Below are 19,667 nucleotides of genomic sequence, written 5' to 3' on the forward strand. Positions count from 1 at the left end.
CACCTAAAAGGTCTTCTCGCCACTAACCCACTTAGGTCAGCGACTGGAAGTTTCCTGCTTCTAATAAACCATCAGCTGGCTAATACACCCCATGCTTGTCCCAAGATGAAGGCAGGTAACTCCTCTGAGCTGTTGAATGGTACAGAAGACAAGTAAGACTTCAGAGAGAAGAGCAAGTTGCCAGTAACCAGAAATAAGGGAGAAGCAGGCCATACTGTTAAAGTAGTAAAGTGGGAGCCTGAAATACATTCCTCAGTCTGCAGATCACTGTAGGACCTGCAGCAAATTACTGCCTACTTGGTTTCCCTAACTGCAAGATGTGCTATGAGGATTTATAGATGGGTAAAGCAGGGGCACTATAAGTTGTTCAGAGACCTCAAAGACTGCCTAGCAGACACTTCCCCTCCCATTTGCTGCTGCCCAGGCCACTTCTCCCCTTTACAGTCACACAGGCAACTAGAACTGCCTCATGGAAGAGTAACTTCAGGGATGTATTTCGATATGTTTAGTAGCGTTTAATGTTTGTTTTCAAACTGCTCGTTTGTCTCTGCCTTTGCTCTTCATTTTGTCATCCCCTCCCTTCAGTTCAGTTTCTCTGCAAAAGAAAGAGCCAGGTAACAGCCACCATGGTAACAGTCAGCTCCTCATTGATCCGGTCACTTTGGGAACCTTTGTGGTGAAGTGCTTTGAGATCCTTGGATCAAGAGGTACAATTGCCCCCAATGCCCTGACATGCCTCAACCTTGAGTTCCTGATACATCCACAATTCTGTCCTGTGGGCAACTGCAGCTTTGGCCACTTTGGGCTCACAGAGGCATCACCCTGTGCTAGCCCTGAAGGTGGAGATGAAGCCCAGCACCTACAGATGTGTTTTATAGGGGAGAAGATTGCAGTTCACAAGGATCAGTGCTCTCCACGCTAAGGAGCAGTGGTGTATTTGTCTCACATTTGGCCTACATACTGTAGCCACCTACAAGAGAAATGAGAGTTTGACAATGTAACCTGACAACTGAGGCATGGGAATTCCAGCCTCTGCCAGCCCATGGCAGCCGCAAGGATGTAGCGCTCTTACCTGCATTAAATACGTGGACATCAATCTGCCGCAGAGTCTCATAGTCTTCACCAGAACAATACCCGCCAAAGGAATACACTTTATGGCCAACAGCCACTGCAGCGTGGTTCACTCTCCGAGGCCCACCTTCCAAGTGCACAGTCCACCGTAACATTCCCTTCTGTGAATGATCTATCCTTCAAAGCTAGAGGGCGCTACAGCCTCATGCCCATACGGTCGCCACCATGCTGGGCTGAAGCCACTTAATTCTGCAACAGAGACAGAATGCAATGCTCAGAAGATAGATCCCCACTCTCAATGTCTCCCCATGCTCCCTGTATGCCAGCTACGAAGGAAACACTGCTCTCAAGCCAACAGCTTTCCCACCGGAGAAGATTTTAAATATCTGTTTAGAACATGCATACAAAGGGTCTTCCCACCCTTGTTTGGTATGGGGGTATTTGCAACTATGTCCCCTGTATCTACTATGAGGGAATCTTAAAGGGAGCCTGCAGGCCAGCCGCTTCTGAAGGAAGGAACCTGGGGCAGGATAGGGCCTTTCAGACACTACAGAATGCGGCGAAAGCAGGAAAGTTCATCACGTCAGCCTCAGTGACACCAGAGATCTAAATGGCTCAGGGGGTGCAGAACCTTTCCTCTGTGGTCCCTAGTCCAAAACCAGGATACCAACCAACGTGAGGTCTCCCACAAGTACCGGGCCCAATCCACAATATGTGCTGGATGGTTCCACTAAAGATTACATTGCCCAAGGAAGTAACAGTGCATGCTGGTGGCAAAGTTTATTTCCCCAACTTCCTCCTCTTAGTCAGTGCATCTTGAAGCCTGCCCAGAACAGACTACATGCCTTTGTCACTACAGCACCTTCTTCCCCTTACCGGTAGCACACAAAGTGAGTAGCACAGTATGTACAAATTAGTCACCAAGAGGCAGAAAATGCTCCACCACACGATGCATTGGGTATTGTTCATAATCTCTTGGGCTCACAAGGTGTTTTAAGTTATGTATTTGCCAGACTGGCAGTCCCTTCCCTCTCCTGATCACAGTGCAGCAGGAGACACTCAAGGAGCAGAGAAACCCCATGGCAGGACCTTGCCCAACCTGTGAACATTTGGAATTTCTGATGGTATCTTGATTAGCTCATATTTTCACTCACGCTGAGCCCAAGGCTACGATAGGGGGGAAAGGAAGGCAGGGAAGAAAGAGGGGTTAACGGATAGCATTTGCTTCCATTTTCTGACCAGCTAAGAGAACCACAATAAGTTAAAGCAGCAGCACATGGTCCTTCTATGGCAAGTCAAAGCATGCTATGCATTTGTACAGCACACGTCAGAAGTGTTTGGCAAACCCCCAAGAAGCGCGCACACAGGCAATTTTTCCGTTCACTTTATTTTTTCCTCTTCAAATTGAGCAAACGCACCAGCTCTTAACCTAGGCATTTATATGGTCCCTATCACCATCATAGGCGAGCATTGCATTGTTTATTCTCAACACCCCGTGAAGTAGGAAAGTGGAACTATCCCCGTTTTATGACCAGGGAACGGAGGCTCTGGGCAAGCTATTTAACCTTTTTAAGTCACCGGTGTTGTGTGGCAGTTTGAGGACTGAAACAGGCTAGGTTTCCAACTTCAGCCACTTTTGTAGCCCTGTTCAATAGTGACTAGAAACCCTACTTCCACCCAGTCTGTCTTAACACAAGCGAGGCAGAAGGGACTCTGCTTGAGGGTGACTTTTGAAGTTTAGCAAGAGAAAGCACAGAAAGTTTCAGCCACAAGATGTTTTCAGAAAGTTTGAGCAGTAAGTTACATTGGAAACGGCTTCATAACCTTAAGCACAGTGGAAGCTACCAGTCAACTATTACACAAAGGCACAAGAACGCTACACAAGAAAAGCAAGAGAAGCAATAACCACCACCATTAAACAACACCAATAGTAGTTAGAGACTTAAGCCATTTTTATCTTCCCAGCATGATCACTGGCAACTTTGACCTCCAGAAGTTAACGAGCCAACAGAATCCACTCCAGAGTATTTCCCCAGCAGAGCTAGGGTGACAAGATGTCCCGATTTTATAGGGACAGTCCCGATTTTTGGGTCTTTTTCTTATATAGGCTCCTATTGCCCCCCCATCCCCTGTCCTGATTTTTCACAATTGCTGTCTGGTCACTCTAAGCAGAGCAGAAGTCAGAGAACTAGTTCTCCACCCGAATCCAAGCTGTAGGCGACACTCGAAGCTCTAGGCAACACTCCAACCCACTTCTGGAACAATTCCAAACTTCACTTACATCAACAGTTTTTCTTCTCACCAGCCAACTCCTGTTGTATAAGCTCCCCACAAAAGCTACAGAACATCCCTCAGGAAGGTGCCATGGTGATTGCTAAGGTCACCGTTAAATTAGTTGGTAATTTCAAGTCTAGCCGTTCAACAGTCACTGAGCTGAGAGTGGCTTACCCTACTTCCTAGGGGACTGACAGCCACATCACAATTGGATTGACCTTATTAGAAGCCAAGGATTTAACAGGTCAGTTGCTGCAGGACATGCACCCATAACCACGTTGTGCCTGGCTGAAGGGAGGACACCTCATGTCTCCCTGCTGCTGGGAGCAGGCTTTTGCATCTCTCTCAGCTGAGCAGAAGAAAGGTGGGAAAAGAGACATTCCAAAAGCATGGAAATCTGAATTCTCCCATTGGATATCATAGCCTGGTTGACATGCAAGGCAGGGACCCACTTGTTAGCAGCAAACATGCAAACCTCCTCTCCGGAGGTACTTCGGAACCTTCTCCTTGCAACTTGATCCGAGTTGGGCTGAGGTTGGACAGGTTCGACAGACTCCATGGAGCCATCTGAGTTAGCCGAGCACATGGGGATGGGGAGCACACTTTCTGCTTTAAGAACTCTTCGCCCCCCCCCGCCCCCCCAGCCCCAAACTGACCCACCACCAAAGCAGCCGCTTCAAGCTTCTCAGTCAGTTGGTAGCCTCTTTTCAATGAGGAGGAGTCACAGTGTTTAGTATTAAAAGCATAGAGTCTGGGTTCGCACTTATGCAGAGACATGCTGTCTGGAGCTGTAGAAAGAAGAGCCTCAAACTCAACTGTCTCTGGTTTCAGTAATCTAGTGATAATTTCATGGGAGAGCACAGTGAATGATTTCACACAGCCCAAAATCTTCACAAAGCAACTGTGAGCAGAGCACATTCCACAGAACATGTAACGCTACAGTTAAACCAGGGTTTGCCAGCAGGCAGGATTCAGTGAAAAAGCACAGTTAAGTTAAACACACACACACACAGTCAGAGCAGACATTCCCACTCAGGCTGCAGCCCAGGCTTCGAAACCTGGGCTCCAGACTGAGCCTGAACGTCTACACTGCTATTTTCAGCCCTTCAGCAAATGCACAAACCAGCGAACCCAGGTTCTGAGACTTGGTGCCAAGGGGTTTTGGGTGTAGGGAAGCAGAGTAGATGGATCTTAGTTGTACTTGTGCGCAAAGAGGCTTCGCCTCACACATTTCTCCTTTTTTCCCCTCTAAAAAGTAAGGTGAATGCGAGAGGTAGATAACCTAGACACACAAGCCTGCCACAGCACATGTGCTGCAGCCAATGGATGTATGAAAAGTATGCCCTTACAGAGACCATATTAGGCTGCAAGTGAAGCTACTGAACTCTCCTCAGCCTGCCTGGCACGTTGTACAGTAGCAAAGGCAGAAAGAGGATGGTTTCTGGAACTGCATTTGACAGCCCAATATGTTCTCCATACACCCACAGTCCTAAAGCTTGTTGTTTTGTTAAGCACAGCTGATTGGTAATGGATTCTTAAAGCCATATTTAGCAGTAAGCACCAATCTACAGCATTTGTTAATTCTTTATCCCTTACAAGGCCATAGCAAGTCTTGCTCTTGCCTGTAAAGTTTGCTATTTTGTCAGGTTTGTTAATCATTCAACACACAGTTGCACTCTGAACCTTTTAGCACGATGAAATTTATGGCATTTTAAAAGTTGGTTCTATTGCAGATGCAGCAGCTTTCAGTAGAAGAACATTTTCAGTCTTTTAGAGTCTTTTAAAAAAGTTTCCGTAGTGGGTGATGTTTGGGAGCGTTCTGTCCCTGACAGACCCAATCAGGGAGTAGAATTAGGCTACTACAAACTGCTTTTGAAAATCCCACATTCACTATTTTTACCCGAAGCCCTAACTCACCCTGATGCAAGTTACAAGTCACACAGGCCAAAGTTTTCAAACACATCCCTAAAAAGTAGAGACGTACATCAAAGCAAAGTCAATAAGAGTTGGGTGTTCATCACCTTTGAAAAGAAATCAGGCCATTTGGATTACGTGACTAACTTTAAAAAACAGGAGTACTTGTGGCACCTTAGAGACTAACAAATTTATTAGAGCATAAGCTTTCGTGGACTACAGCCCACTTCTTCGGATGCTGTAGCCCACGAAAGCTTATGCTCTAATAAATTTGTTAGTCTCTAAGGTGCCACAAGTCCTCCTGTTCTTTTTGCGGATACAGACTAACACGGCTGCTACTCTGAAGCGTGACTAACTTTAGGCACCCATATTTGAAAGTGTTCATCTAACAAAACCATAAAAACTATTCATTAGCACACAATATGAATGACAATTAAACATTATCTTTACTTTATATCTTTACAAACAGAACCAAGCGTACATATCATGGTTAAGTATTAATTCATTTTCAAGCCTCTCCCCTCTTTACATGTCCATTTCTATTAAATACAAGATCTTTTCAAGACCACAACATTGAAGATTAAACAATGATACTGTTAGCAATACACAACATGGCTTCTAATTTGCATAATCAACATTAATCAAAGTACAATGAAGAGCAAGGAATGAACCCGGGGGATTATCTCCACTCTCACCTCACCTCCAGGCCAGCCAAAGACCTGCTGTTGCCAAACCCATCTTCCTTTTCTGCCACTGTCTCCATCACTCCCCTCAGATCCAGTCAGTGACTGCCTGTCTTTTGCCACACTGTATTCAAACTGCTTGGCCTCCCCCTTACAGGTTTGGCATAACCTCACCCCTTCCTCTCATTACCTACTCCTCCCTTGATCCCCACACTCCTACCGCCCTATCTCCTTCACCTACTCTCTGCTTCCCTACCTTCTTTTATGCTTGAATCACTTCTATTTCTTATCCACCAAGCATCCTCTTTCACCTCATATGCCTCCTTCAAACCCGCTTTTGGTGTGCTGCCTCCCATGCAGATCTCCCTCACCATCTTTTATCTGGCTGGCTCTCCTCCCCATATAGCCTACACATGGGAATCAAACTCAGTGGTTTGGAGCAGGCACGTGACCTCTCATAGGTTTGCACATGTAGCAGCAAACTTCACAGGTACATGTTACTTCATGGGTAATATTACAGTAAAGAAGAGCCAAGGTAAAGTTCAATTTCTAAGTTTTAGTTTCTAGTATTAAGTTACAAGTTAATATTTTAATTAGGAATAATATTTATACCATCTTTCCAGAGATTTTCTAAGTCAGGCATGTTCCACTCTTCCTGTGCAGATATTTCACACGAAGGAATAAGTTCACAATCTTAATATTAATGAAGCTATTCACCTGAGATTTTTTTGTAAGTGTAAGAATTTTTCAGGGAGCATTAAGAGGTCACAATTTCTAACTTTCACTAAACCACCTCTTTCATATTTTGTTAGGGTTGAATCACTTTTTGGTTATTTTAAATTGCTTAGACACAGCACACCATCCACTCCACAGTTTAACAGATTCCCTGTCTCTGGGAGGGAGAAACATTGACTGGATAACATTGCTATGAATGCTTGGTTTCTTTATGGAAATACCTGGCTAAGGAGACATGTATCGAAAACACCTGCCCATAAGTTTTCCAAAATGTACAGAATTGTATACAGACATCCTCGGGGAACTTTCATTAGAGACTGGCAGCAAAACAATTAGCAGTATGAAACTGCTTCCACGTGGACATATTGACAGCTATTTACTTTAAAGATGAGACAACTAAGGGGGTACATACAAGATCTAGAACAATTACTGATATAGATAAGGTAGATCACGCTATTCTATTTGACCTATTCTTCCACTCTGATACAACTGTGAAGTTGAAAGGTCGCAAATTCAAAACTGATCAAAGGAAATACTTTTCCACACAGTGGGAGTTAATTTTCTGGCAGTGAGCTCCGCTAGCTATCACTGAGGCCAAAAGCTTAGGAGGATTCAAAAATGGATTAACTTTTGTATAGATAATGAGACTATCCGGAGTTACAACACTAAGGATTAAACAAGGATAAAAGTTTGGAAGGGATACCACCCCTAGAGCGTCAAGGCTTAAACCAGTCACTCACTGCCAGGAGTTAAGACACTTCCCTACGAGCAGGTTATTCCGTAAACTGCTACGGCAGCACTCCTTTCCTCTTCCTCTGAAGCGCCTCGCACTGATCACTGGTGGAGTCCTACCATAGGGGGACAATGATCTGGTTCGGCATGGCAATTAAAATGTTCTGTGTAATTAAAGCTCTCCTTGGTCATGTTCCTAGTACTTTGAAATTAATCTCCTTGTCCCTTACAGAGAGTTAATAAAAGATTAATAAGAATGAACCACCGGTATTTAATGCAAATGCACAAAATCCTTCTTCTGCCCCACAGAAGCCTTTGGACCTGACACACTGGCTACATAGGTTTTACTTTAATTGCAAGTGTTCGTTATTTGATGCAAGAGTAGCAAGGGGCAGCTCAATGACCGTGTGCAAAGAGCTTCCCCATCATCACCGCCAGGCGGCAGGTGGGCATGGCACTCGGCCATGATGGAAGTTTCCCTGAGGACAATCAGCAGAGAAGTGACAAATTATAGTCTTTAGATGGATATTCATCACTGAGAGGAATGGGTCAACTCACTCCTGAGAGCCAGTAACATTTAGATAGTAACTTGTGACTAGAAGGGTTACAAGCTTCCCCTCCCCAAAAAAGGAAAACTACATTCTGTAGAAAATAGGAGTCTTTAATCCTTAGAATACAGGTGGTGTGTGGCTATTTCTACCATCCCTGACTACAAAGCTGTATAAAGCATATGGAGAACTCAGCAAACCAGTCCTCAATCAAGTTGTGACAGCCTCGCCAAGTTGTGTGTCCTTCCACAGGGCTACAATTACAGCTATAAATTACATCAGAAAAGTACATTCTGAAACTGCAATAGCTATTTGACCAAACTGGTCCCAATTAGCCCATGCACCAGTTCTCAAGTTTGACTCTATAAAACTGGTGTTATTAGGAGTGAACAAAAATGGCTGAACTTTTTGCAAAAGTAAGAAATTTCACGTTTTCATTGCCCTACAACTCATTTCTTGGCTAATTTACTTCAGACTCCCTACATGCATTTTCAGGCCTAAAATTAAGCATGTGAATTTTCAGGCCAAAAGTTTCGCTGATAAACATAAAAAGTGGTCTAAAATTGAGACCAAGACAGCAACCTTAGAAAAACACCCATAATACCCAAGCCCAGATGGAGCAGAACCCATTCCATGCTGGAATGAGAGCATGCAGCTGGGCTGGCCCATCAACCTGTGTGCCAAGGAAACAGACGCTAAAGCCATTTCTAGCAAGTGCTCAGATTTGTCTGATTGCACAGATCCAGCTCTCTCCCGCTTAATCCCCAAACCAGATAGGAAGACCCAGCAAGAAGCAGTCTGGATTTCCCAAGCCCCACCCTGCTCTCTCAGCCACTGCTAAGGACTCCCCAAGCAGCAGGGAAATCTGCACCGACTGTCTCTGTTAAAGTGCATGGAGGAGAGAAAGTCCCTACCGTGCTACTGCCTTAGTCCTCAGGGCTCTGTGTCCTGAGATGTGCCAGCCACAAGGTTTAATAGCACTTAAAATAGCCCCGCCAGCTTGAAGCTGTCCATATAGACTGTTCTATTTCAGGCACATCCAACTTACCATTAGATCCAGCCTCAGAGTAATCCAGCTTCTACATTCACTCCTGACATTTACTCACTGCTTTGGCTATTTGCTCTGAGGCAGCAGGCAATACAGGGGCTGTGTCCACATCAGCGTGTTTACCGGCTTTTTCAGCACAACCCAGTGACACTAGATTTGGTTACAATGGTGCTGCTAAACAGCCACTACATTTGCTAACACAAATACAAGCCTTGAGGCTTGTTCAAGACACCAGGTACCTCTTGCAGCTCATCACTTCAGAGAGCAGAAACTCACCCAGGTTTCCCCTCAGGAAGATACCAGCACTGCCCCTGTTTATATCTCATTTCCCATCTCCTGCCATTATTCTGTTCAGCTTCTGTGCCAGCTAATTTCAATTCCCATGATGCTTCTTTCTTGCACACACCTCACCACGCCCTCTGCAGGCAGATCATCCAAGAATCTCCAGACAGCATCATCTTGTGATCTGGACAAAGTACTGGGAGCAGGAAGATGTTGAGTTCCAAATCACAGCTCCGACTGATTCCCTGAGTGTCCTTCTCTGCATCCATTTGCCCTTCTATAAAATGGAACAGTACTGACCTTCCCCATGGAGTGGGGGCTGAGAGAATTAATGGGTATGAAGTGCTTTTGGGATTAGTACTAAAGTTACAGTTATACCAGTATCCCCTGAATAATGACCACAGACATTACACCATCTCCACAGCCTCATGAACAGATACTGAACCTCCTGTACAACGCAGGCTACACGCCAGCTTTCCCGCCCATCCCATTACAGACTTCCCTATGTAATTCCTTCCCTTTTCCAGTATCTCTAGCACTCACCAGAAGAGGTTACCACATAGAAGACATAAGTCCCCTCCCCCAGATTCCCAGGATACTCCATGAAGTCTTATTTGCTGTTTGTTCAAAGCTCTCCGGGAATCTGTGAGGGCAGCTGTGACATGCATAAGATGCTCAGGACTCACACAGAAACCTGCTATAAACAGACATCATGAAGCCACACAAGACAACTGAACTGCTCAGGAGAAAAAAAACCCACCTCTCTCAAACCACGGACATGTCTAACCAGAATGACTGGAAGTGAGGGTTTACCAAACACCTGTTCAACCTCAATGCATCCCATTCACCTCCCAAAACCTCACTAAATCCATAATTAGAACTCACTCCCCTACACACAACTAGTACTTAGCAACAGGTTCACTAGGTCTCACTGCGGGGGCTTCCCCACTCAGCCTGAGCAAGCAGATCCAATGGGAAAGATTAATCGCAGAACTGCAGTGAAGACATCTGGGGAACAGTGAGGTGGGGAGCAGGGGAAGTTGCGCTTAATCCCTCGGGATTCATCCAAATTGAGTTTTTTTTTGGGGGGGGGGGGAGATTTTATTTGATGTTTCAGGTCACTGACACTAAAACATTTCAATGAGTGTCTGATCGTAATAAGATACAAACTTACACCTAACAACATTTACATCACATTGTATAATGACCATACATTTTAATCACCACCCTTACCCTTCCCCCTCACCACCAAGCTATTTAAACATAACCATCATGTGATACATGTTTATCTTTAACCACTGATATTTTAACTGTATTGGGACGCTGAATATTTCTAGAAGGGGAAGCGTTTCAGGAGCTAGAAACTATAGGAAATTAGAAGGGGAATGCAATTCAACTGTTGTTTATAGGAACAACAGATCACAAACGGATTATGCTAAAATGTTATTAGTGCAAATGCTGGACTATCACCTGGAAAGAGACCTGAAATTATCAGCTACCACAGAGCCTTTGCAGAAAGTTTTCTATCAGTAGCCTGGCAGAGGCCAAAGGTCAGAGTGGGGTCATACTGCAAGATACCAGCAACCATGTGCTTTTAGAGAGGTAAGTAAATCCCTCAGCATTGGCTGGGCCCTGCCATGAAGAGAAACCCCCACAAGCTCCCTGCACGGTAACTAATACATCTGCCACACAAGCTCAGGAAACTATTCTGAGAAGGTTAGAATCAGATGTTAATGGAGTTTTCCATATAAGCCCTATGTCAGTCCACCCCATGGGAGCCAGTGCAGGACTGGTCCCTATGGAAGTATGTACTTAGTCCTAATTTTAAGTGATGGGGTTACCTCCACTTTCCTTAGGAGACTTTCTCCAATCGGATACATCTCAGACTTGTCTATACTTACAGCTAGATTGGCACTGCTGCAACTGATGCAGTGGTGTCGATGTAGCGGGTCAGGTGAAGACCCACTAAGTCGATGGCAGAGTGCGCTCCCATCAACTCCTGTACTCCAGCTCCCTGAGAAGAGTAAGGTAAGTTGGCGGGAGAGTGTCTCCCATACACACAGCACGGAGCAGACACTGCTGTAAGTCGACCTAAGTTACATCAACTTCAGATACGTAACTTACATAACTGAAGTAGCGTAACTTAGGTCGATTTACAGCTGTAGTGTAGAACAGCCTTCACTTTCCAGAAGTCTTTCCTGAGATTCAGACCACATTTGTTTCTTGATTTCAATTCACATTGCCAAGAACAAGCAACCTGATAGGCCAGATAGTATATGTCATAGGCTCCTATGAGATGTCTGTGTAAGAACAGACTAAGGACCCTTCTGGATGCCTCTGAAACTGGGAGCAATCAAAGATGAAGAAAGATGTTTAGTTTGGAAGAGAGGAGATTAAGAGGGAATACATTAAATATTTGAAAGGCTGCCATAGGGGAAAAAAAAAAAAAAAGATGGAGAAAAGCTGTTCTCTCTTGCCACAGAGGGCAGGACAAGAGGCAGTGGGTTCAAACAGATTTAGATTAAATCTCAGGACACACTAACTATAAGAACAGACGCCTATGGAGATTGTGGAAGCTTCTTCCCTGGAGGTTTTCAAAAGGAGGCTGGAGCCATCTGTCTTGGAAGGTTTAGACACAACAAATCCTGTATCTTGGCAGGGGGCTAGACTAGACTAGATGACCCTTGCGATCCCTTTTAACCCTATGATTTTAAGAGCAGAAAGTCAAGTTAAACTAGTCATTTCTTGGCTCTGCCCTTTCAGATAAAGCTCCACCAGAAAGTGCGAAGAGGAACATCATGTCCCAGTGTGGCAGCAATGTGTGTTTTCCATTAGGGAAGAGGAAGCTAACCACCTTGCCCCATCCCCAAGGTCCTGTTGCTACAATAGGCCCAGCTACTGGGGTCCACTAAGTTTTGTTACAAGAACATACAAAAGAGCGTCCATAAGCGCCAATCAGACAACCTTTCAATCCATTTGCCAAGGCACATGCACTTCTAATTTCAGGACAGGGGACACAGCGAGGAGATACTGACCTCCACTGAGGTACATATCAAGAATTTATGATCCAGGAGATAAATAATGACCGAGGTGAACTGAAGATCAACAAACCTTGGTGATAGAAACTGAAACGAAAGGCCGATCCCCATGGGTTACGGGCATTTTGAATGTCTCCATCACGATCACCACCATGGATTTCAGAAGTGGGACCATTTTTCCTCTGAAACCAATAGGAGAGACGAAGTCAGAGGGTCTGGGCTCTTGCTGAAGCCAGCCATGGAAGTCAAATTGGATTCATTTTCAAGAAACAAAACCCCAGGCCACACACACCTTTACCCTACAGACGGTCATCAAATAAGTAAAACCCATGAACCGGAGGGAGAGGTTTATCCATTCTAGTAACTAAGGATGCAATTTTCAGAAATACCCGAGTGACCAAGGAGCACAAGCCCCCTGAAACTAAACACAATCACTTAGGGGCTTTTGAAAATAAGTCCCTCTCTATGGGCTTCATTTACATAGACTTGTGTTTAATTTTCCAACCCAGACCTCTATGGGCCCCTTCTCAGATTAGATACCACATATGAGACCAGCCACTTCCCCAGACCAGCTCCTACTGCCCACCAGACACCCTCACCACTCATTCCCTGACACACCATAACCTCTGCCACGTCCCAAGGCCAGGCATACCAATGCCTGCTGCCATCACCAAGAGCCCAGTGACGGGCTACATCAGAATGGAGCCTCAGCAAGCTGCCCCAGAGCAATCCAGCCTGTCTGGCACCACCGACACTCGCTCTGCTCCGAATTGCAATGCAGCAGACACATGGCACAGAGGCACCGGCTCTCTGCCTGCCCCTCTCCTGCAGCAGGGCACCGCCTCTGTCCCCCCAGAGTCCCAACCCTGCTCTATCAGCAGCAGGACACCAGCTCCCTGCCCGCCCCCCAGCAGGACACCGGCTCTCTCCCCCCCCCCCCCAGCCCCCCCAGCAGGACACCGGCTCTCTCTCCCCCCCCCAGCCCCCCCACCTCCCCAGCAGGACACCGGCTCTCTCCCCCCCCCCCGTCCCCCCAGCAAGACACCGGCTCTCTCCCCACCCCCCCAGCAGGACACCGGCTCTCTCTCCCCCCCCACCTCCCCAGCAGGACACCGGCTCTCTCTCCCCCCCACCTCCCCCCCACCTCCCCAGCAGGACACCGGCTCTCCCCCCCCCGTCCCCCCAGCAGGACACCGGCTCTCCCCCCCCCGTCCCCCGTCCCCCCAGCAGGACACCGGCTCTCCCCCCCCCCCCGTCCCCCCAGCAGGACACCAGCTCTCTCCCCCCCCAATCCCCCCACCTCCCCAGCAGGACACCGGCTCTCCCCCCCCCCCCCGTCCCCCCAGCAGGACACCGGCTCTCCCCCCCCCCGTCCCCCCAGCAGGACACCGGCTCTCTCCCCCCCCAACCCCCCCACTTCCCCAGCAGGACACCGGCTCTCCCCCCCCCCGTCCCCCCAGCAGGACACCGGCTCTCTCCCCCCCCAACCCCCCCACTTCCCCAGCAAGACACCGGCTCTCTCCCCACCCCCCCAGCAGGACACCGGCTCTCCCGCCCACCCGCCCCCTCTCCCTCAGCGCTCCCGCCCAGCGGGCACCAGCCCCCCACGCTACCTGCCGGGCAGGCGCGGCCCGCGACGGGCGGGGACGGGGCTGCTCCGCGCGGCTCCGGTTTAACGGCCGAGCCGCCACCTGCCAAGAGCCAGCAGCACCGCCCGCAGGGGCTCGGGCCTAGTGCGCGTGCGCAGAGAGCGCGCCGCGGGGCAGCCTGGGACTTGTAGTCCCGTGAGCCGCCCTCCCTGCGAAAGACAGAGCGAGCGAGCGAGAGCTCGGTACGGGGTCCTCCCCCGCCCGGACCAGTGCAGTGCGGGCTGCCCCCCCCCCCCGCTCCCACCCCGCCAATGCATCTGCCCCCCTGCCCTCACTTCTCCAGTCCCTCCCCGCCCAAGGCATCAAGCCACCAATGCCCCCTTCCTCCCCCTGACTTTACCCCAGATATCTCCCAACGTACCGCCCCATACGCCGGTACTCCCCTCCCCTATACCACACTGCCCTCCCGTTCCTCCCCCCTGGATGGGCACAACATGTCACAGGCGTAGAAAGAGGGCTGGATACTTTTTTACTGATGAGATTACAAGTGTGGTTGACAACGGTTTACTGTGATGACATCATATACTTCTTTTTCTGTAAGGCATACGACTTAATACCACATGATATTCTGATTACAAAAACAGGGTTACACAACTCAATGTAGCACCTATTAAATGGGTTACATGCAGACTGAAAGATCTCAAAACAGTCATTGTAAACAGAAAGAAGAACAGGAGGACTTGTGGCACCTTAGAGACTAACAAATTTATTAGAGCATAAGCTTTCGTGGACTACAGCCCACTTCTTCGGATGCATATAGAATGGAACATATATTGAGGAGATATATATACACACATACAGAGAGCATAAATAGGTGGGAGTTGTCTTACCACCTCTGAGAGGCCAATTAATTAAGAGAAAAAAACTTTTGAAGTGATAATCAAGCTAGCCGAGTACAGACAGACAGTTAGATAACAAGTGTGAGAGATTCAATGTTTGTAATGAAAGGTTTCAGAGTAGCAGCCGTGTTAGTCTGTATCCGCAAAAAGAAGAACAGGAGGACTTGTGGCACCTTAGAGACTAACAAATTTATTAGACCATTCCCAGTCCTTATTTAAACCGGAGTTGATTGTGTCTAGTTTGCATATCAATTCTAGCTCAGCAGTTTCTCGTTGGAGTCTGTTTTTGAAGTTTTTCTGTTGTAATATAGCCACCCGCAGGTCTGTCACTGAATGACCAGACAGGTTAAAGTGTTCTCCCACTGGTTTTTGAGTATTTTGATTCCTGATGTCAGATTTGTGTCCATTAATTCTTTTGCGTAGAGACCTAATCACATCAGCCATACCATCAGGGGCTCGTTCACCTGCACATCTACCAATGTGATATATGCCATCATGTGCCAGCAATGCCCCTCTGCCATGTACATTGGCCAAACCGGACAGTCTCTACGCAAAAGAATTAATGGACACAAATCTGACATCAGGAATCAAAATACTCAAAAACCAGTGGGAGAACACTTTAACCTGTCTGGTCATTCAGTGACAGACCTGCGGGTGGCTATATTACAACAGAAAAACTTCAAAAACAGACTCCAACGAGAAACTGCTGAGCTAGAATTGATATGCAAACTAGACACAATCAACTCCGGTTTAAATAAGGACTGGGAATGGTTGAGCCATTACAAACATTGAATCTCTCACACTTGTTATCTAACTGTCTGTCTGTACTCGGCTAGCTTGATTATCACTTCAAAAGTTTTTTTTCTCTTAATTAATTGGCCTCTCAGAGGTGGTAAGACAACTCCCACCTATTTATGCTCTCTGTATGTGTGTATATATATCTCCTCAATATATGTTCCATTCTATATGCATCCGAAGAAGTGGGCTGTAGTCCACGAAAGCTTATGCTCTAATAAATTTGTTAGTCTCTAAGGTGCCACAAGTCCTCCTGTTCTTCTTTTTGCGGATACAGACTAACACGGCTGCTACTCTGAAACCTTTCATTATGCAAGGCACTGCATTTAGCCGTATGGAGTGGAAATCCATCAACCTCATGAAAAAACTCGTACAGATACAGACAGACATCATCTTCCTTTCCAAATGCAAGCAGATGGACATCATACCAAAAGGACTAAAGGTAAAAAATCCATTACAATCTACATATCACACAGACTATGCTGAGAGACTGTGTCACACACTCTCAAAGAAACTGCGAAATCACCTGATCAGCATCCTATACAGCAAACAGGGAAAGATTAAGAATGAGCTCTCAGAACTGGATTCTCTCATAAGAAACCAACCTTCCACACAAACTTCCTCATGGATAGACTTTACAAAAACTAGACAAGCCATTTACAAGACAAACTTTGCCTCTCTACAAAGGAAAAAGGACACTAAACTATCTAAACTGCTACATGCCACAAGCAGCCACAACAGTAGTTCCCTTAACCCACCCAGCAATATTGTTAATCTTTCCAGCTATACTCTTAGCCCAGCAGAAGAGTCTGTCCTATCTCGGGGCCTCTCCTTTTGTCCCTCCAGACCCATGAATATGATACAGTTCTGCGGTGACCTAGAATCCTACTTTCGACGTCTCCGACTCAAAGAATATTTCCAACATACCTCTGAACAGCATACTAACCCACAGAATCCTCCCTACCAGCACTCCAAAAAAAAGGATTCTGCGTGGACTCCTCCGGACGGTCGAAACAACAGACTGGATTTCTACATAGAGTGCTTCCGTCGACGTGCAAAGGCTGAAATTGTGGAAAAGCAACATCACTTGCCACATAACCTCAGCCATGCAGAACACAACGCCATCTACAGCCTCAGAAACAACCCTGACATCATAATCAAAAAGGCTGACAAAGGAGGTGCTGTCGTCATCATGAATAAATTGGAATATGACCAGGAGGCTGCTAGACAGCTCTCTAACACCACATTCTACAGGCCATTATCCTCTGATCCCACTGAGGATTACCTAAAGAAACTACACCATCTGCTAAAAAAACTCCCTGACAAAGCACAGGAACAAATCTGTACAGACACATGCCTAGAACCTCGACCAGGGGTATTCTATTTGCTACCCAAGATCCATAAACCTGGATATCCTGGACGCCCCATCATCTCAGGCATTGGCACCCTAACATCAGGCTTGTCTGGTTATGTAGACTCTCTCCTCAGACCCTACGCTACCAGCACTCCCAGCTATCTTCGAGACACCACTGACTTCCTGAGGAAACTACAATCCATCGGTGATCTTCCAGAAAACACCATCCTGGCCACTATGGACGTAGAAGCCCTCTACACCAATATTCCACACAAAGATGGACTACAAGCTATCAGGAACAGTATCCCTGATAATGTCACAGCTAACCTGGTGGCTGAACTTTGTGATTTTGTCCTCACCCACAACTATTTCACATTTGGGGACAATATATACCTTCAAGTCAGCGGCACTGCTATGGGTACCCGCATGGCCCCACAATATGCCAACATTTTTATGGCTGACTTAGAACAACGCTTCCTTAGCTCTCGTCCCCTAACGCCCCTACTCTACTTGCGCTACATTGATGACATCTTCATCATCTGGACCCATGGAAAAGAAGCCCTTGAGGAATTTCACCATGATTTCAATAATTTCCATCCCACCATCAACCTCAGCCTAGATCAATCCACACAAGCGGTCCATTTCCTGGACACTACTGTGCTAATAAGCGATGGTCACATAAATACCACCCTATACCGGAAACCTACTGACCGCTACACTTACCTACATGCCTCCAGCTTCCATCCAGGACACACCACACGATCCATTGTCTACAGCCAAGCTCTAAGATATAACCGCATTTGCTCCAATCCCTCGGATAGAGACAAGCACCTACAAGATCTCTATCAAGCATTCTTAAAACTACAATACCCACCTGCTGAAGTGAAAAAACAGATTGACAGAGCCAGACGAGTACCCAGAAGTCACCTCCTACAAGACAGGCCCAACAAAGAAAATAACAGAACACCACTAGCTGTCACCTTCAGCCCCCAACTAAAACCTCTCCAGCGCATCATCAGAGATCTACAACCTATCCTGAAAGATGATCCTTTACTCTCACAGATCTTGGGAGACAGACCTGTCCTCGCTTACAGACAACCCCCCAACCTAAAGCAAATACTCACCAGCAACCACACATCACTGAACAAAACCACTAACCCAGGAACCTATCCTTGTAACAAACCCCGATGTCAACTCTGTCCACATATCTATTCCAGTGACATCATCATAGGACCTAATCACATCAGCCATACCATCAGGGGCTCGTTCACCTGCACATCTACCAATGTGATATATGCCATCATGTGCCAGCAATGCCCCTCTGCCATGTACATTGGCCAAACCGGACAGTCTCTACGCAAAAGAATTAATGGACACAAATCTGACATCAGGAATCAAAATACTCAAAAACCAGTGGGAGAACACTTTAACCTGTCTGGTCATTCAGTGACAGACCTGCGGGTGGCTATATTACAACAGAAAAACTTCAAAAACAGACTCCAACGAGAAACTGCTGAGCTAGAATTGATATGCAAACTAGACACAATCAACTCCGGTTTAAATAAGGACTGGGAATGGTTGAGCCATTACAAACATTGAATCTCTCACACTTGTTATCTAACTGTCTGTCTGTACTCGGCTAGCTTGATTATCACTTCAAAAGTTTTTTTCTCTTAATTAATTGGCCTCTCAGAGGTGGTAAGACAACTCCCACCTATTTATGCTCTCTGTATGTGTGTATATATATCTCCTCAATATATGTTCCATTCTATATGCATCCGAAGAAGTGGGCTGTAGTCCACGAAAGCTTATGCTCTAATAAATTTGTTAGTCTCTAAGGTGCCACAAGTCCTCCTGTTCTTCTTTTTGCGGATACAGACTAACACGGCTGCTACTCTGAAACCTTTCATTGTAAACAGAGAATCAGCATCCAATGGTGTGTTTCTAGTGCAATCCCAGGGGGGTCTGTTCTTGTCTCGTGCTAGTCAATGTCTGTATCAATGATTTAGAATAAAATATAAAACCATTGCTGGCACAGTATGCACATATCACAAAAATGGTGACGAGGTAAATAATGTTAAAGACAGGTCGGTTCTACAGAGTGATCTGGGTAGCTTCATGAGCTGTGCTCACTTGAACAACACAAGATTTAGTCCAGCTAAATACAAGGTCATACAGTTAGGAACAAAGACTGTAGGCCATCCTTACAGAGTAGGGGACGGTATCCTGGAGTGACTCAAGAAAAGGACACAGGGACCAGAGTGGAAAATCAGATGAACCTTATCTTCTAGTGTGATGTGGTAGGTAAGAGAGCAAATATGATCCTTGTATATATAAGTAGGGGATGTGTTATTACCACTGTACATGGCAAACAGAGACCATTACTGGAACACTGTGTCCATTGTATATGTCCACACTTTGCAAAGATGTTAACAAATTGGAAAGGATTCAGAAAAGAACCACAAGAGTGATTAACAGACTGGAAAACCTGCCTTACGGTGAGAGACCAAAGAAGCTCAATCTATTTTATTTCCACAAGATCAGTTTAAGAAGTGGCTTATCAGTTATCACAGTCCATAAGTATCTAGTGTGGGGAAAGATTTCTGATAGCCAAGGGGTCCTTAATCTAGCAGACAAAAACACAGCAATATTCAATGGCTAGAAGGTGAAACTGGAGATAGGGAGCACACTTTTAACAAAGGACC

General features: G+C 46.3%; 1 protein-coding gene across 6 annotated transcripts in view; it reads right to left on the reverse strand.

Moving 5' to 3' along the window:
- KLHDC3 (kelch domain containing 3) overlaps nt 1–14,078 on the reverse strand; it is a 39,982-nt gene extending 25,904 nt beyond the window's left edge. For 3 of the 6 annotated variants that reach the window (XR_010600001.1, XR_010600002.1, XM_008167034.4), the window contains exons 1-3: nt 13,939–14,076; nt 12,399–12,507; nt 1,073–1,320 (exon numbers count right to left, since the gene is read on the reverse strand). Coding sequence is in view for 3 of the 6 variants with exons in the window: in XM_008167034.4 (XP_008165256.1) it covers nt 1,073–1,226 (154 nt within the window). In the remaining 3 variants the exon portion in view is untranslated. Of the gene's footprint in view, nt 1–1,072; nt 1,321–8,871; nt 8,903–12,398; nt 12,508–13,938 lie in introns of those variants that run through there. The other 3 variants (XM_008167035.4, XM_024104175.3, XM_065589890.1) reach the window with 3 other exon arrangements.
- Between the last annotated feature and the right edge of the window lie 5,589 nt (nt 14,079–19,667).

The sequence above is a fragment of the Chrysemys picta genome, chromosome 3, assembly GCF_011386835.1.
Source record: "Chrysemys picta bellii isolate R12L10 chromosome 3, ASM1138683v2, whole genome shotgun sequence".
Taxonomy (NCBI): Eukaryota; Metazoa; Chordata; order Testudines; family Emydidae; genus Chrysemys; species Chrysemys picta.